We start from the raw sequence: 26739 nt of genomic DNA, 5'->3' as shown, positions 1-26739 counted from the left end.
TAAGTAGCAAAATCATATATGCATAATAAAAAAGGGTACGGAACTACAGAATCCAACCATTATGGAAAGCATTGTAGGAATTAAAACTTGTTGACCCTGTCACAAGGAGACAACAAGAACAAAAATCACCTTTTGTGAACTGAGTAGGACCTATTGGTAGAGATGACCTTAAAGCTCAGATCAGGACTTCAAAATAATAACTACTGAAATCCAGGATGGAGAAGGCATGATTAGACTGTTTTTGTCTAAAGTTTTGAGAGTTTAAGCAAACCACAAGCTCAGCAGTCAACAGTGTGACATAACAGCCAAAAAGTGGGTGTGTCTTTCCTCATTCCCATCCAGCAGCATTGGGACTGAAGGTGACCAGGAATAATCAGACAGACCAGTAACATAGAAATCAGTAAATCAGTCTTTCTTTTATTAAGGTCACATTTAGCTCCTAGAAGGGCAAGCATGAAGCTTTACTTACATACAAAAAGGGCACGGCCAAAGAAAAGGGCACCATGTCTCAGTTGTTGGGCTTCCGGTGCAGTGATCTTCAGGTCACACAAAAAGGAGGATGTGGGTTCAGTAGTGGTCCTGTGAGAGGCTGTCCTTGGACTCTGCATACCCCAGTATTATAAGTTCTCATTACTACCCCTGGTTAATCAGTAGGTACCCTTGGATCCTTCATCATTTCCACATTATAGTATCTCAGATGATACAGGTCAAGGCCATGGGTTTTATAGTATTTATAGTATTATAGTATTTGGGTATTTTATAGTATTTTATAGTATTTATAGTATCTATCTACATCTTTCCATGTTTCAGGAGTCACTCATGGGGTACCATATAATAAATGTCCAAGCACAATTCTGAACATTATAAGTGGGAAACAGTTTCCAGTAGGTCAATAAAAATAGGAGTTGTTTACATAAAAGTGAAACTTGAAATTTTTACAGAAGGGCACAAAAGTCAAGGAAGTAAATAAAAGGATTAATGGGGAGACCAGAAAATTTAGCCAGGAAGATCTGGATTTAGATCCTTAGCTCAGACGTTTAACAAGCTGTATCACCCTGGACAAATCACCTAACATCTTCCAGCCAGTCTACTCTGTAAAGTGTCTATAATACCTGACAAGGTTGTTGTGAGAATCAAATGGGATAAAATATGTAAAGTGCTTTGCAAACCTAAAAGCTCTATTAGTATTATTATTATTATGGGTAACCTCATGCTATTGGGGTACATCAAGTCATGGTGCCCAGAAGAAGGGGTATATTGACAAACTGGGGTAAATTCAGAGGAAAATTGTTGGAATCGTGAAGGGGTCACTTGAGATACTTCACCTCCAACCACGTCATGAATAGATAATGATTATCCTGGAGAGGAGAACATCTTAAGGGGGGATACCTTAAGTAGTTAAAGGACCATTTATTATATAAAAGAAGGTATTAGGATTTTCTGCTTGGCCTCAGAAGGTTGCTTTAGAAACAGTGGGTAGTATAACAAAAAAATGCTATCCACCCCCAGAGAAAGAACTGATGGAGTTTGAATGTAGATCAAAGCACAGCATTTTTTACTTTCTTTGTGTTTTTCATGAGTTTTTTTTTTTTTTTGGTCTGTGTTTTCTTTCACATGTCTGATATGGAAATATATTTTGCATGACTATGCATGTATATAACCTATATCAAATTGTTTGCCATCTCGGAGGCGGTAGGGGAAGGAGGGAAGGAAAGAATTTGGAACTTAAAATTTTTTTAAACAAATGTTAAAAATTATTTTTACATGTAATTGGAAAATAAAATAAAATTTTTAAAAAGAAACTGGATATAAGTGGCAGAGAGGCAGGTTTAGGACCAATGAAAGAAAGAGTTCTTAACAATTAGAGCTATCTCTCCAAACACACTGGGATCCCCCATCCCTGGAAATCTACAAGCAGAAACTGAATGATCACTTCTCAGTGATATGGTAAGGAAGGGTTCTTAACCTGGTGTCTGTGAACTTGTATAGTTTTTTTAGTATTTTGATATATTTCAGTATAATTGGTTTCCTTTATAATCCTTTTTTTTATTTTATTCATTTAAAAACATTACTCTGTGAAAAGGTCCATGTGTTCCACCAGACTACCAGAAGAGTCCATGGCACAAAAAATGTTAAGAACCCCTACTGTAGAATTTTGTCTTGAAAATAGGTCTGCCTGTCTCTCCCAGGCCAGAAGTACAACAGCCACTTATGGGCCCCTTCTTCCTCACTGTGGTTTGCCCAAAAGTCTTGACCTGCTCTGTTTCTCACCTAGGCCAGTTCATCCTTCCACAGGTAGCCTAAGTAGCTCCTCAGTGCTGACAATTTTGGTGCCACATTAATGTGGACACCTGATTACCTTTAGCCCTCTTGTAATTCAGAACTCCCAAGTACAAACTATCTTACCAATTTCAACCTCTCTAATAGCATAAATTATGGTTATATAGAATTTGTTTTATTGGACTATGCATTTGTTATGAAGGTTTATAATTTTTTTTATTGTTTAAGGGGAGGGAACACAAGAAGGAAAGATAATAAAAATCAAAATAAATAATTTATTGAGAATACAAGAAATATATAAAGAACCCTTGCTATAGAGAGATTGCTGTTTAGGAAGATCCACATAATCTCTGAGGTTCCCTCCAACTTGTAAGATTCTGTGATTCTGTTTTTGTATTTTGAAAGATTTCAGTGCATTTAGAGGCATTTTGTTTTGTAGGTGAGAAATCACATGAGATAAAGCTCATGGAAGAAACTCACAAACAAGAAATCACTCGTTTGCAGAAGAGATTACAGTGGTATGCAGAAAATCAGGAACTTTTGGATAAAGATACTGTTCGACTTAAAGAGGCAAATGAAGAAATTGAGAAGCTCAAACTCCAGGTAATGGTTATAATTCAGAATTTACTTCTGTAGCAATTCTGATATACCATTTTTCTCAGCATTTATATGTAGTTTTATAAATATTTTTGACTCCTTAATTTTTAAAAATAGTTTTTGATGCCTGGATATAATCATAGATTGTAGATCATTGCTAGGCATGAACAAGTTTTTATGTTTATCTCAAATCTTTGGATCTAACTCAAAGTGAAGTACAAATTTTTGAAAAGCATGAGTCTTCATTGTAGTAATAATACTGGATTTTGCAAAATAATGCACTGATATTCAGTTGTTCTAATATAAGAACTAAGGTCAGAGGGGTGAGCGGGGAAAATGGGAAAGGGGCTTTTCCTAAAGGCCTAACAGCTTTTGTCCTTTCTTTCCTCCTTTCCCCTTTTATCTCCTCTCCCTTCTCTCTCACTCTACCTCTCCTCCTGTCTTCTCTTCTCTCCCCTCCCTTCTCTCTCACTCTACCTCTCCTCCTATGCCTCCAAAATCTTCTCAACTGCACCCCAGAACTTAAGTCTCACATTTCCAGGAGTCTGGTAGATGTCCCCAAGGATGTCTCACTGAATATGTCTACATATTCAAAACCGAATTTGTCATCTTTATCCCTCAACTACCCCTTACTCTTAACATGTCCATTTTTGGGTATGGCACAATCATCTTTCCAGCCACCCAGACTCAACAGCTGTCTTCTTTAACTATTCTTCACCCTACCCCCAGTATCCATCCAGTGTCAAGTTCTGTTGATTCCAATTCCACCATAGCTTACAAACGTATTTACTCTTTTCCACTTTCACTATTATCACTATAATTTGGTCTCTTATACCCTTCACCAAGACTGTTGTAATAGTCTCCTCACTTGTATCCCTACTTCCACTTTCTCCCCTCCTAAATCTCATCTTCATCCTGCTTCCTGTTTAGCCTAACATTCTATTTTGATCACATAGATTTCTCCTTAAAAATATTTTGTGATTCTTTGTGGTTTGCCAATTAAAGTATGATACTGAAAGCCTGAGCACTCATGATCCTCCGTTCACTGACTTTGACAAACTCTTCAGTCTGTATTCCTCTTTACTCTGCTTGCTTTCTTCATTCTAGTCAAACCTGACTAGTTATATATAGTTATTTGTGTTGTAACATGTCTCATTTCCCTTATTAGATTACAAGCACTTATTTCAGTTTTGTCATTGAATTCTCAGGGCCTCCCATAGTGCCTTGTGCATAGTAGACACATAAATGTTTATTCAATTAAATTGCCACCTAGTTCATTGACTACCACCAGAGAAAAAATAAAGCAGGCAATTTCCAGGATTGTTCACTCGTTGAAACCAATTGAAATATTCTTTTTCCATGAGCCACACACCACATGCTTATTTTACATGTTAAATTGCCTTTCAATATGCCTTTTTCTTGTGGTTGAACAGGTTGAAAAACTGAAAACAGAAGCCGGGAATCAGTCTGTACAACAGAAGTTACGTCTGAAAGACAGAGCAGTTGATGCTAAAAAAATTCAGGATCTTGAACGACAAGTATGTGTTAAACTTGATTTCATATTAAAAGTATTTTGTAACCAATGTATTTTTCTCTCTGAGGGAAAGTAATTTTGTTTTCCTTTGGAAAGCACTAATAATGTTACTTTAGATCTGTGATTCTCATTTGTATATTTTAAGATGGCTCTCTATAAGGTTAAAAATGTTTGTGATACAGCATGTCTACTATGGAAGTGTTTTGCATATCTGCACATATATAACCTATATTGAGTTGCTTGCCTTTTCAATGAGGGTAGGTGGGGAGGAAGGGAGAAAATTTGGAACCCAAAGTTTTAAAAACACATGTTTAAAAAAAATGTTTTCACATGCAACTGGGAAATAAGAAATACAGGAAATGGGGTACAGAAATCTATCCTGCCCTGCAGGAAAATAGAAGGGGAAGGAGATAAGAGAAGGGGGAGGAGAGAAAGAAAGGAAGGCAAACTAGGGGAAGGAGTATTCTGAATGCATGACATCTTGGGGTGGGGGGAGGGGTGAGATGGGGTGAAAATTTGGAACTCAAAATCTCGTGGAAGTAAATGTTGAAAACTAAAAATAAATAAATTTATTAATTAAAAAAAAAGAACAAAGGACGAACAACAACAGAATGTTTATAATATAGAATTTGAGAAAACATTAATAAAGCGGTATATATTGAGTATTATATTGAGTATATATTGAGAATTAACACAAAAATATAAAACCAAGAGGCTTTCTCTAATAGGTAAGTGGTCAATGGATATGGACAAACAATTCTCAGAAGTAGAATTGCATACTATTAGCAACCATATAAAGATTGTTCCAAATTGCTAATAATAAGAGAAATGCAAATTTTTAAAAAATCTCTGAATTTTCACTTCACACACAGCAAATTAGCAAAGATGACAAAAGATAGAAATATTCAGTATTGAATATTGTGGGTGAACTATTGTAAGACAGATAAACATAATTGGTCTACCTGTTTTGAAAAGCCATTTAGATTTATGCTTTTAAAAAATGGTGACTAGAGAATCCATACCTTTGACCTGAATATTCCACTGTGAGGTGATGTGCCAAGAAGGTCAAAGATAGAAAGTTCTCATATACACCAAAGTATTCATGGCACCACTTTGTAGTAACAAAAAATTGAAAGTAAAATAGGTTCTTATATGTGAAATCACTGAACAAATTAGGGGATGTGAATATAAAGGAATATTACTGTACCATAAGAAGTGATTAATAATGAAGAACTCAGAGAAGCATAGGAAGACTTTTATGAATGAATGACAGGTGAAGTAAGCAGAACCACGAAGTCAATATAAACATTATCTACAATCATCTAAATAAGAACAACAAAAAAGAAATAGAATGCTATGTTTTAAATTATAATGACCAAACTTGTCCTAGTGAATAGCCTTCAATACCAACCCCTCTTGTAACCTGTGATGCCCTGCTTTCTCATCCATCCTCTGTCCCTTCCCTTACCTTTTTCCTCTCCATCACATACCAAACTCCATCTCCCATCTATGTACCTTTGCACTGGACAACCCCCTAGAATGTATTCTCTTTTATCTCCACTGCATAGATTCTCTCTCTTCCTTCAAGATTCAGCTCAAGCACCATCTACACAAAACCTTTCCTGACCACCACTACCACCCCCCCAATTGCTTATGTCATCCTTCTCAAACTATGTGATATTTTACTACTTTATATATACATTTATTTTCCTTATATTATTTCTCTGTATACTTATACAGGGTGTCCCAAAAGCCTTAGTGCAATTTTAAGCTTTAGTAGTTACATTATTTATTATTATAAACTGCACCAAGACTTTTGGGACACTCTGTATAAGTATTTGTCTCTCCCATTAGAATGTGAATTCATTGAAAGTTGGGATTGTTTAATTTTTTTTTAATTTGTATTCCTAACTCATAACATAGTGCCTGTCACATAATAGGTGTTTAATAAATGATTGTCAGTTGATTAATTGATTAATTACAGAGGTGGAGGAATTTGGGTATGGAATATACTGTCAGACACAGTTAATGTGTTGGTTAATTTTTCTGAACTTCTTTTTTAAAATTTCTTTTTTAAGAATGCTTAAGGGAGGACAGAGAGTTGTGTTTGAAGTGAATGTTTCGTAAAAACTAAAGATTTCAAAAAAAATTAAGTCCAAGTACAAAATCCTAATCTAAGACACAAGGATACAAATATGAGTAAAGAGAAGAAAACACTGAAATCAATGAAGAAATATAGTAGCCTAAGAATAAGTGGTAAACCCAGAAGAATTGAATATAACACAATTACAAGCAAAATCTCAAAGAAAAGAATGACTTGAGGCAAGAGGTTTTTTTTTTTAATGAAATTAGAGCTCTTAGAAAAAATGGAAGGATAATAAATAACTTAGAAGATGAGAAACCTTACCCAGCTAGTGGACTCTGTGAAAAATAAAATGGAACAAATAAAAACACAGTAATTCCATGACACACCAAGACATATTAGAACAGAGCCAAAAGAAGGTTAGAAGAATGTGTAAAGTATCACCTGTCCAAAAAGTGGACCAAGAAAACAAGTGAAGAGATAATTTAAGAATCATCTGACACCCAGAAAAACATAACCAAACAAAAATCTAGACATCATATTTCAGTAAATTATTTAAAAAAAAACAAAACCCTGCCTAGATCTATTAGAATCCAGGAATGTCATAACCCAAATTCAGAGGTTCCAGGTCGAAGAAAAAATACTTTAGGCATCCAGAAAGAAAGAGTTTAAGGACTAAGGAACCACAGTCAGAATCACAAGATAGCAGCAACTACTATAAAGGAAAAGAAAAATTTGAATAAAGTAATCCAAAAAACAAAAGATAAAAACTTAAAACCAAGAATAACTTACCTTTCAAAACTAAGTATAATCTACAAGGGTCAAATGTGTTTTTAATATAAAAGGACTTTCAAGCATTCCTGATGAAAAGACTTGAGCAGAACAGAAATATTGAAATTTAAATGCATTTGAGCAACTGAAAAGGGATAAATGGTGATAATATATTTATATTCTAATAGGAAAAAGATATAAATATCCCTTAAAAATCCTCATGTCTTTAAGAGACAAATATAGGACCTGTGTGTAGTTCTGTTCTGTTTTGTAGGTTTTAAGAGTGGAAAGAAAAGGGAAGGAAAAAAGAATATGCTAAGGAAGAAATGGAAGAAAGAGGTAGAACTATTTTGCATAAATGATATGCATGACAAGAACAGCATATAAGTATAAAGGAAGGGGTAATGAAAGCAGGTGTATTATAGCCTCACTTTTATCTAAACTATGTAAATGAGAATTAAACACATATAAAACTGAGTTTGGTATAGAAATACGTTAATTTAACAGATATAGGTGGTCATAAGGAAGGGGGGAAAGTGGGTAAAAGAAGGAGAGTAGAGTCATGAAGTAAATAGTCACAAGCAAAAGAAACGTCAACTTTGGAGAGGCTAATCGTAAAGAGGATATTTAAAAGTGAACGTATAAGAACAAGATCAAAATCCAAGTAAAGAGAATAAAACAGAAGAGTAGGAACAGATTAATTCAATTATAAATATCTAATGTTGATCATATTCCTTCTATTTCTCCATCCACTTATTCTTTGTAAAGAAAATAGTAAAAAGAACAAGAAAAAAATGTGAGATGATAATGGAGAAAAACACAATTCATAATCAAAATGTTTAAACATGAACGTGATGAACTCATCCATAAAGCACTGGAAGGTAGCAGAATGGATTAGAAAAGCAAAATCCAACAATACGGTAATGTTATTTACAAGAAACACGTTAAATAGCTTTATACAGAGTTAAATCAGCAGGATTTATTATAAATAATGTATTTACTCCCTCTCTTGCCCTCTGTGATATAGTTAAACAGACCTTCTCCCAAACATTCTGGGGAGTAATTTGGAACTATGCCCAAAAGACTATAAAACTGTGCATACCTTTTGACCCAGCAATACCACTACTAAGTCTATCCCAAAGAGATCAAAGGAAAAGGAAAAGATCTTATATGTACAAAAATATTTATAATAGCTTTTCTTGTGGAAAAGAGTTGGAAATTGAAGGAATTCTCATCAAGTAGGGAATGGCTGGGCAAGTTGTGGCATAAGATTGTGATGGAATACTATTGTGCTATAAGAAATGATGAGCAGGATGGTCAGAAAAACCTGGAAAGACTTATAAGAATAGATAGATGCAAAGTAAGCTAAGCAGAGCCAGGAGATCATTGTGCACAGTAATAACAATAATGTAAAATGATCACCTATGAATGACTTAGCTATTCTCAGTAATACAATGATCCAAGATAATACTGAAGGTCTTATGATAAAAAATACTGTCCACCTCCAGAGAAAGAATTGATGGAGTTGGATTGAATCTGTGTTCTCTTTTGCAACCTGGCTGATATGGAAATATGTTTTGGATGACTGTACGTGGGGGCAGCAAGGTGGCACAGTGGATAGAACACCAGCCCTGAAGTCAGGAGGACCTGAGTTCAAATCTGGCCTCACAGCAAACACTTGACACTTACTAACTGTGTGACCCTGGGCAAGTCACTTAACTCCAATTGCCTTAACAACAACAAAAAAAAACCTAGTAAACAAAAAAATAAAAATTACTGTACATGTATAATCTATATTAAAGTGCTTATCTTCTCAAGGAGGGGAGAAGGGAAGGAAGGAGGCAATTTGGAGTTCAAAATTTATTTTAAAAAATGAATGTTAAAAATTGTTTTGTATGTAATTGAGGGAAAAAAAAGAAATTCTGAAAAAAAGAAAAGAATGTAACCTCCTTTCCAATAGATATTGCCTTATTTTTTCTATGTATATCCCTAATAACCTAATATAGTGTCTGACACATAGTAAATACTTGCATCTAGATGGCACAGAGGATAGAATACTGGGCCTGGATTCAGGAAGACTCATCTTTCTCAATTCAAGTCCAGCCCCAGACACATATTGCTGTGTAACCCTGGGCAAGTCACTTAACTTTGCCTCCATTTCCTCATCTGTAAAATGACCTGGAGAAGAAAATGGCAAACCATTCCAGTAGCTTTGCCAAGAAAACCCCAAATGGAGTCACAAACTGTTGGACACAACTGAAATTACTGAACAACAGCAATACATATGTATTGATTAACAAACCTAATAAAAAGATAAACAAGAAAGAAGTTAAGGACCTGTGTAGGACTTTAGAAAAGTTAGATATGATAGTTCTCTGGTGGTTAATGAAAGGGAATAGAATAGAGTATGCATATTTCTCAGCTGTATATAGCACCATCATAAAAAATTAACCATGCATTAAGGCATCAAAACTTTAGAAACAAATGTAGAAAAGCAGAAATATTAAATACTCCCTTACTGACCATAAAGTAACATGTTATAATCAGTGAGGGACATTTAAAGAAAGGATTCAAACTTAAGTGAAAACTGAATAATTTTATCACAAAAAATTGGTAGATCAAAGAACAAATAATAGAAATAACAGATAATTTCATAAAAGAAATTGACAACAGATGGCATATACAAACTTTAGAGATTCAGCCAAAATAGTCATTACAGAAAAAATAACTCAATACTTTCATCAACAAAAAAGAGAAAGAATAGCTCAACCAATTAGGAATACAACTAAAAAATTAGGAAAGTAACAATCAAAAAACCTCAACCAAACACAAAAAAAAACCACAGAAAATCAAAGACAAAGCCATAATTTAAAACAAAAAATACATTGAATTAACAAATAAACTAATAAAAAAGATAAACCACTAGCTAAATTACCAATATAAAAAAAATGAAAAAGAAGTCACAACAAAGATAGAGGAAATGATTAGAAACTGTTTTGCCCAATTATATGCCCCAAAAGTAATAAGTACAATGAGTATTTACAAAAATATAAAACACTTAGACGAACAGAACAAGAAATAAAGAATTCAAATACCCATCACCCCCTCCCAAAAAAAATGAACAAGCCAAAAGGAACTCCCAGAGAAAAAAACCCAGAACCAGATAGATTTAAAACTGAATTCTAACAAACATTTAAAGAAATATGAATTTACTTCTCTTTGTAACAAATATAAATAGTTAAGCAAAAGAAATAATCACATTACCTGTATCCAAAAATATTTGTCTCACTCATATCACTTCTCTGTCTGAAGGTGGGGTAGAGTGCTTCACCATCCATCTTCTGGAATCATTGTCATTGTAGGTAATGGCATTAATCAGCATTCTTAAGTTTTTCATAGTTGTTTGCCTTTCAGGTGGTGGTGGTGGTGGTTTATAAATTGTTGTCCTAGTTCTGCCATCTTCATTCAGCATCAATTCATACAAGTCTTCACAGATTTCTTTGAAACCATCCTTATTGTCATTTCTTATGGCATGTTAATATTCCATTACATTCATATACCATTTGTCAAAGAATAAGAATAGTTAGTTCTCAAAAGAAGAAAGGCAAGCTATCTACAGCCATATTAAAAAATGCTACAAATCACTAAAAATAAGAAAAATACTAATTAAAACAACTCTGTGGTAACACCTTATACCATTAGAGTTCTAGGAGCTAATATTTATAGATGGGCTACACCTGTGTAATTCTTAGCATCCTCTGACTCTTCTTCTACCTCTCTTATCACTACAGAAATAGAAGAAGGCTGCATTGAATTGAGAGCCTTTTTATATTTTCCTTGGTTTCATGGGTTCCCATGGCCCAAGAATTCATCATTAGGTGTTCCGTTATACTGGTGATAAGGTTCCCTCTGCTTAGCTTGGCTGACCCTCAGAAAGAACATATGTCATCTGTTATTGGCATTGTACTTGAAGTTTTTCCATCATCATAGAACTTTTCAGAACTTGTATTCAGATCTAGCCTTTGTAAATCTATGTTCTCCACCAGGCCATGATAAGGCATCAAAGGCAGACTTGGTGGAGGGTTTCAGTGCTCTGAGTTTATTTTACCTGAGCAATACCAAAGTCAAAGCAGAATGTTAGGCAAAAGAAGAATTGAAGAATGTTATACCCAGTTGTAACTACCATATGAGATTATCTTCAAGTAGGAAAAAATTAATAACCACAGTTGTGTCTTTAAATTAAAATATCTCAAATACCAAAATAAAAGTTGAAAATAGCAGACTATAGGTAGTAATATAAAATATACAACTCTGATTAAATTTCTCATTTTTCAGAATATTTTGTTTTGTCTTTCATTATTCCCTTCAAAAACTACATTCATCATCTTCTTATATTTTGTTGTACTTTATTTGATACGTGCATTTCTAATCTTGTTTATTTTTTCTATAGAGATGCATTGTAATTAACTTAAAATTGACCTATATTTTTGTGGTTAGCAAAGTATAGCATAATGTAATCATTATTACATACTTTTACTGGAGTGAAGGTCAAAACAAATTTAAGTTATTTATGAGGGGGAATACTTTTTTTCTTAGCCAGAAGTTCAAGTGATGCTATTTTGATGCAAGTAGAAAAGAAATTTTCCAATTAGTGGCATTTTCTCCATCTTTTCAAGGAAAAAAATTTTCTCACATGCTAAAAGCACCGTGCATGTCATTTTAGACATCTAAGAAAAAGCTGCCCATTTTAAAATAAATTCTTACCTTTCTGGGCCTCGCTTCCTCATCTGTAATGTAAAGGAGCCATTGAGTAAAAAGTAAAACATAAAAGTGGTATAAAGTTGGAGCAGCTAGGTGGTGCAATGGATAGAGCACCAGCCTTGGAGTCAGGAGGACCTGAGTTCATATCTGGCCTCAGACACTTGACACTTGCTAGCTATGTGACTGTGAGCAAGTCACTTAACCCTGATTGCCTCACTAAAAAAAAAAAAAAAAAGCAGTATAAAGGTGAAGAATATACTATAAAACCAGATTTTCAAGTAATTATAGGATTTGTTTTAAAAATAAGAATATAAACTTGTGTTTTTAAAATTAAATTTTATTCAATATAGAAAATAAAAACATGCCGTTTATGCTGTTCCTTTAATCCATTCATTGTTTTCATACATGTGTATGCATTTTTAAATTTAAATTAGCTCCTTCCTTAATGTGTGACCTTGTTTTCAGTTCTCTTTTCCACAGAATTAATTGAAATAGAGTATGCTCTTTGCATAAACCCCATACATTAACTGAAATTAACCTTTTATGAAGCTAACTTAAAGAGTCATTCAGTCCCTTCCTCTACCTAAGTGAAAGGAGACATTTAGAATCGCTTCAGTTTCAACAGAAGTTAGTGAATTTTCAAAGATACCACAGAGAATAATAATAGATGTGAAACTGCCCTGTAAACTGTTTGACTCTAGGTAAATGTAAAGTATTTTTAATGCCGCTACTATAATGAGTTAGAGAAAATGTTAGACATAGTTCATAGTAATGCAGTGGATTACAGATAGAGAGTTGAAAGGGCCCTTGGAGATCATCTACTAGTCCAGTTCCCTCACTTTACAGATAAGGAATCTGAAGCCCAGAAAACTGAAATTACTTGACCAAAGTCATACAAGAAGTAAATGGCAGAGCCAGGATTTGCACTCATCATCTGGTTTCAAAATTCCACACTTTTCCCACTACCACACTGTCTTCCTTTGGCACTTGAACAATTTAGGCTCTGAACTGCTGAGGTTCTTAAATTGTCATCTCTGAGGGAAGCAAGGTCAGTGCAATATATACTGTACTACAGACAGTTCTCACTGTATATGAATTCGTATTATATGTATTTAATTTTATGTAAAAATTCTGAAAGAAATCCACATTCCAAAAAAAAAAAAAGCTATGTTAACTTTACTGTCCTTTACTGCTCTCTTTCTTGGTTCCTGCCCCTTGACTTGGCATTCCATGGCCTCCCTAACCACTCCCAACCAAAACAAACAAACAAACAACCAAACCTCCTAGAGAAGGGATGCGGGGAGAGGCTGCCCCCACAGCCAGATTTGGGGCTTGGCTTGAGACTTCGTGTTGAAAGAAGAGACCTTTGCCCTGCTCTGGTCACCCTTCCACACATCTGTTGTCTGTCCACCTTGGGTACCATGCCTGTCCCCGGCCTCTCATGTTACCTGTCCTCTCCACTTTGTGTCCACTTTCATTCTGTGTCCATGTCTGGCCCTTATGTGTCTGCTCTCCTTTCACCCCCAACCACTGCCCTACGTCTTCTTCCTCTCAGTTCCAGCTAGGCTTCTCCTCCTGCTCTTCCTTCTCTGTCCCCATCCCGTATATGTCCTGGAACCATGTGCCAGCTCCCTTCCCGCCTCACTCCTTCCCTTCCCCAAGTCCACAGCAAATTCTCATTTCATAAAAATTGCTCTATGTAGAAGTCTACAGAACAGTCCACCTATATAAAGCAATACCTGTCTGTACTTAGCGTTTAATACAGTTTAGGAGTGTGATGCAAGTATTAACTATGGCAGATTTGTGAAAACAGATTTGATGGATATAGTCCAAGCTATATGAGGTTATATATTAAATAATTCACTATACTTGTTAATTTCCATGTTCCTAATCATATTTTAATAGGTTAAAGAAATGGAAGGAATTATAAAAAGAAGGTATCCTAATTCTTTACCTGCTTTAATATTGGCTGCCTCAGCAGCAGGTAATACAGATATTTCACCTAAAAATACAGTTGAATTTATGGAAAAACGCATAAAAAAATTAGAAGCTGAGCTTGAGGGTAAAGATGAAGAAGCAAAAAAAAGCCTTCGTACTATGGAACAGCAATTTCAAAAAATAAAGGTAAGAATACGTTATTTCTGATAAAAGAACAATAGGATGGCATAGATAATGAAGATCTAGGAAAACTCCCTACACTTATTTTGGCTAATACATCCTCTTATTACCTAAACATCTTACCTAATTCTTGTTTCACTTGTAAGCATTATCTTTAGATCTTTGCCCAAATCTGTTCCTTCTGGCCCCCCATCCAGGCAGGGCCAAAGGTAGCCAGGGGCTGTGCCTAAGAATCCCTCATGGCAGGCTGGCCTGGTCTGAATGGAATGATGTGCAGCAATAATGTCTCAGGTAGTGAAAGAGTAGGTCATTCATGGTAACAGAGTTCACTATCCTCAAAAGTTAACAGGAGGTTGAGTTAATCAATAAGTCAGGCTACAGTCAGAAGGCATAGTCAAGGTGCAGAAGTGCAGGGTAGCATTGTGGCCACATTGGAATCCAAGAACATAAACAGGAAAACTTGGTCTATTTGAACAGGCAAGGGAATTCAAGAAAGTAGGTGTTGGGACAAGTTTGAGTTTATACAGAGGGGTTCATTTCAAAATTGACATGTTTATCCCAGGAATTATGTCAGCATCCTTTTAAAGCTTACTGTTTGGAATTTAATCCTATCTTCATCTTCTTCGGAGTGAGCTACATCTATGGGTAGCTTCTGGCAGCCACTAGTGAGAAGCATGTGTGGCAATGGCATCCTATCATTAGACCATTAGGCCCTCCTACAGTATATTTTCATTTCATCAATCGACCTCTAACAAAGCTACATAAGATAAGTACTATCTTTTTGAAATATGAATAAATTGTCATCTCTTCCCTAGAGTAGCATGATTACAAAGGCAGGAGAATCCTATCTCTGAAATTTCTGTAATTTAAAATGCTTATGATTTTCCCCTGAAGGCAGAAGACAGACAAGGAAAGGGGGAATGTACCTTCAACAGGCATGATTTACTTTCCTCTGTTCTTCACCAAGCTCTGGAGGATTATTTAAAGGAGAGAAACAATAAAATGGATATAGAAAAAGGCTTAAGAAACCATTTTCTCCGAAGACCATCCCCGCCCCCAAATCTCTGTGGTACCTAATACGCCACCTTGAATTTTGTTGTTGTTTTAATTGTAGCCAACTCTTCATGACCCCATTTGGGATTTTCTTGGCAAAGATACTGGAATAGTTTGCCATTTTCTTCTCAGTTCATTTGACAGATGAGGAAACTGAGACAAACAGGATTAAGTGTCTTGCCCATAGTCACATAACTAGTAAGTGTCTGGGAACCAGATTTGAACTCATGAAAATGAGTCTTACTAACTGCAGGCCCAGACCCCTATCCACTGCACCACCTATCTGACTTGAATTTAGATGACACTTAATGTTTGTTCAATGAAGAAAAAAGTAAAAACTACAAATTTCTCAAGCAAACATTGAGAAATGAGGGGTAAATAAAATGTCTAATGAATAAGGGCAACATAAAGAATTTAATTTTGAAAGTATGAAACATAGTTGGAATTCCCTGACCAATGGTGGCCTACTCAAGTTATCTATTTTCTGTCCTATCTATTTTCTATCCTAAACATCCCATTTGCAAGTCCCCAGTTGTCCTCCCTTCCTCCTATGAGATCCCAATTCCTATAACAAAATTAGTCACCAGATTCACTCAGAGGCTACTTCCTAATGAGATAGTTATTTATTCAGCCTATATTGTACACAAAGGCTTTTACTATGGATGATGCTCTACGTAAGTTTCAGAGAGATAAATTAATCACTCTTTAAAGAATTTAAAATCTGGTTTGAGGAGACTTGAAAGAACAACTTAGAAAGTACATCAGTGATTATGAAACAAATATTCACAGTGTAGTGTACCGTTAAGTATTTATATAACTTTGTCCCTGGGAGAAGGGGAGGGTCCTGTGCAAGACATATTTAATCTGGGTGTTATCTGCATATTAAATAATAGGTAGATGATTGAATAAATGAGGTCACAATGCATTTTTTCATATGGGGAATTTTTTTGTTTTTGTTCTGAATGAAGAGGCTATAGCATTCTATTAAGTACTTTAATGAACTTAGAGAAGGTCTTGGGCATCATGTTAATTTTTTTCCAGATTCAATATGAGCAACAAGTGAAGGAGCTTGAACAACATCTTGCCAGTAAATTAACAGATGAGGAAAAGAAACATGAAAACTCAGCCAGTATGAAGGCCCTGGAGCAAGAACTTTGTGACATGAAAGAGGCCCATCAGGTAACTGTAAAAACCCTGGAAGATGAAATTGAAATTCTTAAAAATCAAAATACCCAGTTAGAATTCAACAAGAATGAAAGAGATGATCAAGATTTCCAGTCTTTAGAGTTCCAAGTGGAGCAGGCTTCCACAAAAGCCAGACTAGTGAGACTTAATCAAGAACTGGCTGCAAAAGGAAGAGAAATACAAGATCTTACAAAAACCGTAGAAAAACTTCAAAAAGAGAGACGACTGATGCTGTCCACTCAGAATGCAGCGGACAAACCTGGAAGTGAGGAAAGATCTGCCAAAAAGGGGAAGAAGGAATTTTTGGTCTCCAGTAAAAGGAATGCTGAGTCCTTCCCAGAAACCTTGGCTAGCAAACTGTATGAACCACATGCCTTTGCAGATTCCCACATATCAAAAGTTTTACAAGAAAACTCCAGATTAAAAAGTGAGCTGGAACGACTGACTTCTGAAATGAATGAGCAGAGGGCAAAGTCTGGAGCAGCACTTGCCCACTCTGAAAGTACTGTGAAAAGGTAAACGGTTAAGTGAACCTAGAAAAACACTACATTAGAATGCTGTCAGAAGGCTAGAAGTAAGTTAGAGAATCTGAGACCTCTTAGTGGTCTTTTCATTTACATTAGCCTTCTTTATGCTTATTTTTTAATAATATAGTGAACTGTTAACTTATTTATGGTTAGGTGTATCATTAATTCTTTGACAATATTGTCATTGAGTAAACTACCTCTGATAATGCCCTCATAGTCAGAAAAAGTAGAAGTCTAATAGTTTCCAGGATTAGTATAAAGATCAGTTTACCTCCACAAACATGAATCTATTTCTAGTCTAGCATAGGTAGAAATTATGGAACATAAAATGATGAGTACTGTCTCTATTAAAACTAATAAAGACTATGGAGGCAGGTAGGTGGAGTAATGGATAGAGCTTGGGACTTGGAGTCAGGAAGACTTGAGTTTGAATCCTGTTTCAGATATTTACTAGCTGTATGACCCTGGGGAAGTCACAACCTCTGTCTGCCTCAGTTTCCTTATCTGTAAAATGGAGATAATAATAACCCCTACCTCCCAGGGTTGTTGTGAAGATCAAATGAGAAAGCATATGTATAGCTCTTAGCAAATTTTAAAGTGATATTATATAGATATATAGAAATATATACACACTAGCCACTACTATTGAGAACTGCAAGCAGATAAAGCTTTAATTGTTCTTAGAATCCATTCAAGAGATTTAGGTGCATTTTAAATGACTGGAGGTTAGAAATTTTGCTTCATATTCAGACAGAAAGGTGCTCCCTTTGATAATATGAGGTTCCTTGAAATAGTTTTGTTAATTCAGTGTTGGTAGAAGCTAGAGAAACAATTATGCCCAAGCCTTCTTTCTTCATCTTTCTAGAACCAAAGAAGATGCAGCAGAGCATATTGCTGCCCTCAAAGCCTCTCATCAGAGGGAAGTAGAAAAACTTCTTTGCCAACATGCAATAGAAAATTCTTCTTCCAAAGTAGCTGAGCTAAATCGCAAAATCTCAACACAAGAGGTACATGAAAATAATTATGTTTTTACTTTACCAAGTCTGACTTTCTTAGTGGCTGCTTACAGAACACTATTTAATTTTTGAAGAATTGAGAAATATTTTTGGCCTGTGAAATAGGAATGGAAAATTATTGTTTTTTTGTGGAAAGTAATGCCTCAATTTTAACTTTTCTATTTAAAAAAAATGAACCCTGTAAAAATTGTGTATTGGTCTCAGTATAGTCTATACTTTTTTCCCCAAAGGCTTAAGTGACTGTTATTTTTCATTTTTTCATTTAATTTTTCATTTCATTTGCTTTAATAACAATTGTTATTTTATCATCGCTGTCGTTTTTTTCCTTTCAAAGACATGTTATTGTTATGGGATGATCTGTATTTGGACCAATACTGGCGTTTTGTGCAGATTTATCCTCAAGTTTCCCAAATAAACTTTTTTTTTAAGCGGCTTTTGCTATCCATATATAGTGAATTCATGGCAGGTGAGGTTTTGGCTAGTTGAACTTAGAATGTTGGTTAAAAACTCTTAAATATAAGGTCACCTTTGGGTCAAAATCATTTAGTCAGTAGTCTAACCTCATTACTTATTTTTCTAATAATCATGATTTAAAACGCTGACAACTTTTGAGCCCGTGACAAGATAGCTCTATGGTATTGTCTCTTATGCCAGCTGATATATACTATACTAAATATCCAGTATGTCACACTGTATGGCTTATGTGCATTAACGAGTTTTAAAAGTAGCATCTGAGTAAAATTTAACTTTTAGCTTTCATCTCAAGGGAAAACATCTGACAAGAAAATTCACTTTGCTTTGTAACTAACAATAATAAAGAATTCAGCTTATAATGCTTAGAATTAGACATCTGCCATTTCAAAATGCCTAGCATTGACAGAGTCCACTAAAGTAATAAGAGTTTTGAAACCTTCGAAAGACTAGTAGAACCCAAATGTTCTCAAAGTCTTCAAATTGTACTTAGAGTGTACTTTATTTTAAAGTGCTGGATGTAAGGCAAGGGATATCCTTTTTCAGTCAGTTTATTCAGTATCCTTCATAAGAGAATTGTATATTTTAACATTGACCCCTCAGATTAGCAGTAATATGGTATAAATAGTAATTGAAATGTTCATGAAATAACATTTTTGTATTTTTTCAAATAACTTCAAAAATGAGGCTTTTTTAATGTGTAGCATGTTTGGCACATTTCCCTAGGTCCTTATAAAACATCTCCAAACACAGGTTAGTGAGCTGCAAGGAAGTAAAGAATCCTTAGCAGTTTCTCAAGTTCGAGAGGAAATCCTTCAAAAAGAGGTAAGAGATGGAAAAGGTGTACAATGATTTTTTGTTATTTTTGCAATGTCTGTCGAATCCTTGTTTCCATGTGTTTTTTTTTAAACAAAGAACTGAATAGAAGTAACCAGAACCAACCACATGTCAAATATGTCTCCGCAAATCATTCATGTGTGAACTGAAGTCTCATATTCTTTTCCCAATCTGCACTCAAAATGTTAATGATTGAATGAACAAGAGTATTCCCGAATAAGATAGATACTAAACTTAATTTTTTTCCCAATTGCAAATGCTTAGCAGCTGCATTTCCTAAATGCAAATACTTTCAAAGAGTATTGCAGTTGTTCTTTGATGTAATGTAACAGTGGCAGGAAGTATGCCATAGTTCACTAAAATATGAGATTTTTAAGAACTAAAAGAATTATTTTTATGGCTTATGATTTATTTTTCTCATTACTAAGTAAGAAGGCAAAATGCTTAGGGAAATTTCAAAACCCAGTTTAGAAGGTACAGGTATCATCTTCCTTAATGACTTGTTATTTATATCTTTGTAAATTGCCATTGGTAGGCAGAATCCATGATATGAATGACAGTTGGTTCATTTAGGAATGGGCATAGGTATTATAAAATAAAATCATAAAGCACGTGGATTTAAATCATAAAATCCCAGGATGGAAGATAGGAAGGACTGGAGGAGCCCATCCACTCTAGCTTTCATTTGATTTTCTTCAGTGAGAGGAAAGATCCATTTCACTTTTTGTTAGCTATGATTATTAGAAAGTTTTTCATTTTTTAAGCTAAAAATCTGATGCTCTGGAACTTCTGCCAATTTTTCCCAGTTCTGCCCTATAAGGCCAAGCAGAACAAGACTCATCTTTTTCCACATGACAGTCTTTAAAATAGGTGAAGACAGTTATCATGTCACGCCCGTCCCCTTCAACCCAAATCTCTTGTTCAGGCTGTACATCCCCTATTCTCTCTGCTGATCTTCACTTAACATGACCTTGAGATCCCTCACTATCCTGTTTACACTTGAGATGGGTGTATGAGAGCAGTTCGTTCCAGTGGCCATAGAGGTGGCTGAAGCAGGTGCCATGGAGTGCTTAGAGCTTAGTCAGACATCAACTGCATCCCAGGCCATCACTGGTCCTCTTGACTTTGTCTTGCAACTAGACTTAGATGACTCTGGAAGAGTGAGGCTGACTACTTTGTGCAACTCTGCCTCACTTAAATCCAGTTCATACACAAGTCAACAACACATCAATGGTGATATCATTGGTCCTCTTGAAATAACAGCAACAATTCATACTCCTGTAGATGCTCTCTAAATTGTCAGCGTGACTTTATAAAATAAGGTACCCAGAACTAAACACAGTATTTCAAAAGTGGTTTAGCCAGGATAGATTAAAGCAGGATTAATTTCTCCCTTTTGTGAGTACAGTGATCTAAATCTGCATTTAAAAAATTAGCCAACAAATAAATAAACCTAAAATAAGCTCAAAAGAGGAGATACGTAAAATTATAGGAGTATAAACAAACTGGAAACCAAAAAAACTATAGAAGTGATCGATATAACTAAAAGCTGTTCTTTAGCCAATCTGATCAAAAAGAAGTGAACACAAATTCAAATAAACAAAATAGTGAACAAAGTGAAATTGCAACAATACCAGAAGAAAAGAAGATCCAGCATAGAGCCGTGGTTTCCACAAATACTTAATAGTTAAGAGAAGAATGATGTTCCAGCAAAAGAAACTGAGTAGGAGGTCAGACAGTGAAGGGAGAACCTGCTGAGAAGATGGAGTGAGGTGGAAGAAAGAGGAAACTGGCAGAAGCCACAGGACGAGTTCAGGACGAGTTCAGGGGTTGAAGTCTTAAGAAAAGGCCTTGGATCTACTAGTTAAAAGATGATTGGTAACCTTAGTGAAGGCAGCTCCAGTGAATGATTGGGAGGCAACAATTCCCTTTCATATTTCAGGGCCTCTTTATTAACTTTATTTAATGTTTCAAAGATATTGCAGCTATCCTTTGACATAATTATTCAACATTATTTATAAAATCATCAAATCTTGGACTCACCATGTATTTATAGTTGACTATTTCTGCTTTGAACTTGACTGAATTTAAGAATTAAGAGAATGGATATTAAAAGTGTTTTGCTAGTGAAGAAACTAAGCTGTAGACCTGTAAATCCCAATCCTTTGCTTTGCAATATGGATTTTAGTTAAATTTTTAGAAAGAGATTATGGTTTATGTCACAAAACTAAACCTGCTTTATCTGGTCATAATCTTCTGTCATTACATCTTTCCTTTTCTTTATGACCCTTAAGCTCGGTTCTTCATCCTCACTATGACCTCCAGTCCCTCCTCCCCTCCATTCTTTCCCATACCATCATCCCTGCACTGATCACACTGTCCTCTCTTCCTTATCCCAATGTCTTGATGATTCAGTTAAATGCTACATTGTCGTTTATACTCAAATTCCTTACCCTCCCTTCTCCTATCACTGATCATGCCTTGCCAGACCCCAACCTTGGATGACTCCCACCTTCCATCACATTCACTCCTATTCACATGCTGCTGAATAGAACTGGAGAAGGTCACAAAGCCATGCTAAGTTGGCCCATTACATATCTCCAGTGAGCCCTCACTTCAGTGATGCAAACGTTTTACAGCTCCCTAAATGTTTCACTTTCCCTTTCACCACAGCAGCTATTCTAAACATTTCAATTCCTCCTCAAGCCTCCACAGCACCCCCTTTCCCTGTCCTTTGAGCTAAGGACCTTGCCATATTTCACCAAAAAGTTGAGGCTAATCAATGAGAACTCCCTCTTCCTTCCATCTCATCTCAAATCACTGAGATATCTTACCCCACTATCTCTTCCTTCATCTCTGTCTGTCAAAAAGAGGAAGCCTTTCTTGCCAAAGTGAGGTCAATTACATGCATTCTAGATTCCATCCCAACTTCTCCAATAGGTTGTCCTCCCTATTATCCCTACTCCCTTTCTAATCTTTAATTGCTTCCTATGTATTGGCTCCTTCCTGGCCGGTTACAATCATGCTCATGTCTCCCCTATCCTTTAAGAGAAAAAAAAAAACTCAACTGATCCCACCATCTCTGCTAGTGATCACCCTCTTATTATCTCCTTCTCAGCTAAACATGAAGAAAGCACATACAATTGGCCCCTCCTTTTCTTAATCAGTTCTAACTCTCCACAGTCTGGCTTCTGACCTTATCATTTAACTGCAATGTCTCCCCAGAGTCACCACTGACCTCTTAATTGCCAAAGGCAGTGACCTCAATCTTTATTATGTTTCATCAGCTCTTTTGAATCTTGTATGCAGCTATATATGAACGTGTCTCTCCATCTAGAATGTAAGCTTTTTAAGGACATAACCCCTTTTACTCCCCGCAACATGCTTAGCCCAGTGCCAGCACATAGTAAGTACTGAATAAATGCTTTTTTAATTGTTTTCTCAATTCAGTTTATACTTCTATTAAGTACTTACTTTTTAAAGAGCACAACAAGCATTTATTATTAAGTACCTACTATGTACAAGGCATCTTATTTAGTTCACCTTTTAGTGCTGTGCTTCATGCAAATGGTCTTCAAACTTCTCACTATTAAAGTAACAGAGCTAGGAGGTAGCTTATAGTTTATTTCCTGAGGAATGAATTATTTTCATACTTTTGTATTATTTATCTTAACTTTAGTCAATATTTATTCTCTCAACTTTCAATTTACTCTGGAACATAAGTTTTTAGGTAGAAGCAAGTAAAGGACAATATCTCTAAGCTTCCTGATGCAGAAAATTTCAGTCTAAGTCATCAATTAAGGGGGACTCTTGTGGCCAAGTGAAGACCACCAAAGCAAGCATAAGAACCGGCATGGTTTCATATAGTAAGGGCAGCAGACTGCACTGCCAGCTCTTAAGGCTTTTAAAGGCCTGGGCACACCAAGATGAGCGTCTGGGATTGGGTGGAGAAAGAGGAAGGTATCATTTACCTCAGTAAGTACACACTTACCCTGTTAAGAAGAAGACACTTTCAAGGACCTACATGTACAAAAATATTTATAGCAGTTCTTTTTGTGATGGCAAAGAATTGGAAATTGAGGGGATGCCCATCAATTAAGGAATGGCTAAACAAGTTGTGGTATATGAATGTAATGGAATATTGTTATGCTATAAGAAATGATGAGCAGGCAGACTTAAAAAAAGCCTGGAAAGACTTAGATGAACTGATGCAGAGTGAAATAAGCAGAACCAGGAGAACATTGTACACAGTAACAGCCACAGTCTGGAATGACTGACTTTGATAGACTTGGCTCTTCATAGCAATGCAAGAATCTAAGACAACTGCAAAAGATTCATGATGGAAATTGCTATCCACACCCAGAGAAAGAAATATGGAGTCTGAATGCAGATGGAAGCATGCATGCTCTCCTTTTCCTTTGTTGTTTTGTTTTATTGCTTCATTCTCATGGTTCCTCCCACTAGTTCTAATTGTTCTTTACATCATGACTAATAGAGAAATATGCTTAACATGAATGTATATGAGATCCTATATCAAAATGTATGCTGTCGGGGGTGAGGGAAGAAAATTTAAAACTCAAAATCCTATGGAAGTGAATGTTGAAAACTAAAATAAATTAAATTAAAAAAAGAAGGCACTTTCTGATCTTAAATATTTTAAAAAGAAACAAGATAAAAGGAACTTCTTTATTCTTTAGAAACAACTTTTGGATGTAATATGAAAAGTAGAATTTCACTTATTTGGTCTGCACTTCTGATTGTAGATTTCAAAACTGTTGGAAGAATTGCGAGAGGCTAAAGAAAGCCATACCCCAGAGATGAAACATTTCATGGGTCTAGAAAGGAAAATCAAACATATGGAAATGAGGCATGTGCAAAGAGAGCAAGAGCTTCAGCAGGTAAAATTATAGGTCTCTCTAATTGTATAAAAACTGCACTGATTGGCCGGCCTGGCCAGAGTGGGATTTCTCTTGTTGATGTGATTATCATCTCTCTCATGTGAAGTAGGATTACATAATTTCATTTTACGTTGTGCCATTGGGTAAAGTGCAGAAGCATGCAAGGCCAGTTGTTCTTTGAAGGAGGCAAGGAACAACTTGCATCATTTTGCCCATTCTTAACCAGCCATTTTTATTCATGCCCTCCTTCAATACAAATAGGTAATTTGGGCACAGCCATTGGTACAGTTCACATACAGGTCACTTCAGCAAAATGTATGCACAGTCTGAATGTAGATCAGACACATACAGAGGCAGCTAGGTGGTGCAGCAGGTAGAACACTGGACCTGGGGTCAGAAAAACCTGAGTTCAAATTCCACCTCAGACACTTAACTAGCTGTATGACCCTGAACAAGCCACTTAACCCTTTTTTTTTTTTTTTTGGCCTAAATTTCCTCATTTGTAAAATGGGGATAATAATAGCACCTGCCATGTTGTGAGGATCACACTGATGATGATAATATTGTAAAACATTTAAAAGCTAGATAGAAATATGGTAATATTACATTTCCAAATGACAACCACTAGTTTACCACTACTATGACTGGTAATGTCATATGATTATAATAACTGTAAATGGATTAAAATAGAATTTTATCTGATATTCACACAGATTTTTAGTGTGCTAATGGAAAATAAAAATGTTACTGAGGTACAAAACCATTGAACACATGACTCTAATTTGGGAGAATCATATACGTATGACCAGTTTAAGTTTACATGGTAAGATTGAGGCTAATGATACTGTGAAGTCAAAGATTTGGGCATTTCAGTGATCCAATAACTAAGAAGTAATTCAGAAATATGGATAAGAAGAAGAAAAAAATACAGGATCACTTCTCTGTTCTCCTGATCTCATACTGTTAGACTTGCTTCTCAGGTACTCAGAATCACCATAAGACTAAATGCCCATCAGCACTGTGTCATTAGGGTATCCCACTGAATTAGTTGCACTGAAGTGTCACCAGGAAGCTTTAGCATGCCCTTCTATGATGTAGTGTTATCAATAATGTGTCCAAGTGGATGGTGAACATTTCAAACATTTGCTTCCTTAACCTGCATTCCTGCCATCACAATTTTCATTACAAGTAAACATGTTGATTGCTAAAGAATCTGGGCTCTAAATGTGGCACTTGTTGTAGCCAAAAAACAGGACTTTTGGACACTTTTGGTTGAAACAAAAGGCAAGAAGTAATGGGATCAAAATATTTCATATAATTGTAGAATTTTAGGACCAGGAGGGACTTTTAGAAATCATCTACATGTATCATATAGTAAGATGCCAAATTAATTCTGGACATGGATCTAAATAAAATCAAAGCAAAGATTCATAGCTTTTCTTGTGTCATGGACTTCTTTTACAGTCTGGCAAAGCATATGGACCTCTTCTCAGAATAATTTTGGCTTCTTTTGTTTTTAATGTATGTAATACATAGGAAAATTCCCAAGAAGAATCCAATTATATTGAAATATGGTTATCAAAATCTAGAAAAAAAAAAAGTTTACAGTCCCAGGCTAAGAACTCCTGAATTAGGGCTTAAATGAACCTGGATAGAGATGTGTATTTTATTGGCTACCTCTGCCTCATATTGCAGCTCTTTCAGGGCTGTACCCAGCTACATAGAAACATTGCCCTGTGTTTTTACCAAACCTGAAAATCCAGAATAGTAATCCTGTACCTGTTTATATTAAATATTAAATCTTTTAAATGGCTAGTGCCAGATCAGCAAAAAGCTGATAATTATGAACAGTAGTAATTCTTCGGGATTAAATAATTTTGATTAATGAAAATACTATCCTAAATATGAGTCATTTTAATATCAAATAAAAATATGTTTGCTATAAATAAAAAAATTACAATTCCATCTTGCCCTGTTTTATGTTTCTCTGTGTCTACCACATCTAACATGGTGCCTTTGCAAATAGCAAGTGAAGAAATAAACTTTGATTTGATTTAATTGAATTGAAAGAATTATAATGGAATTAACCAATCCAGCTATCAGAATCCAGGCAAACATACGTAAACTATCCTGGGCAGGTGTAGAGTAAGTGATGTTTAGGGGTTTCTATTCTTTTTAACTGGGAGAGATTTCCTCTGCTAAGCTTCCTACAGTAGGTAATATGTGTGTTATTTAGCATAAGATTATCTTAAAGCACTTTGCAGCTGGTAAGTAGTAATGATGTGCCCTCTTGTCACTAGGTAACATATCAGAACTAGGAGGGGACCTTAAAAATAATCTAATCTAGCACCTATGTTTTGCAGAGGAGAAAATCCTTAGAAAATGCCCACTGTAGTCATTCTACTAAACATTTCTTAATTACATTTCACTATATTCACGGAAAGCAGCAGCTACCATTTTCTGAGTCCAGAGGCTGGCAAACTACATCCTAAGGGCTAAATCTGCTCCTCGCCTTTTTGTGTGTGTTCCCCAGTTAGAAGAGGTTTTTTTTTTTTTCATTTTTACATACAGTAAAATTTTTTTTAATCAATGTAAACACTATTCTTAG

The 26739-nt window shown here is 35.5% G+C and overlaps 1 protein-coding gene across 1 annotated transcript in view; it reads left to right on the top strand.

Moving 5' to 3' along the window:
- CEP162 (centrosomal protein 162) overlaps positions 1-26739 on the top strand; it is a 111365-nt gene that overhangs the window by 80499 nt on the left and 4127 nt on the right. Inside the window, exons 20-26 of the mRNA XM_027854209.1 lie at positions 2720-2883; positions 4311-4415; positions 13932-14150; positions 16239-16897; positions 17775-17916; positions 19123-19221; positions 23997-24131. Coding sequence (XP_027710010.1) covers positions 2720-2883; positions 4311-4415; positions 13932-14150; positions 16239-16897; positions 17775-17916; positions 19123-19221; positions 23997-24131 — 1523 coding nt within the window. The remainder of the gene's footprint in view (positions 1-2719; positions 2884-4310; positions 4416-13931; positions 14151-16238; positions 16898-17774; positions 17917-19122; positions 19222-23996; positions 24132-26739) is intronic.

Source organism: Vombatus ursinus, unplaced genomic scaffold (assembly GCF_900497805.2).
Source record: "Vombatus ursinus unplaced genomic scaffold, bare-nosed wombat genome assembly UNPS02000582.1, whole genome shotgun sequence".
Lineage (NCBI taxonomy): Eukaryota > Metazoa > Chordata > Mammalia > Diprotodontia > Vombatidae > Vombatus > Vombatus ursinus.
Note: the sequence above shows the minus strand (reverse complement) of the source record. Positions and strands in the feature narration are given on the sequence as shown.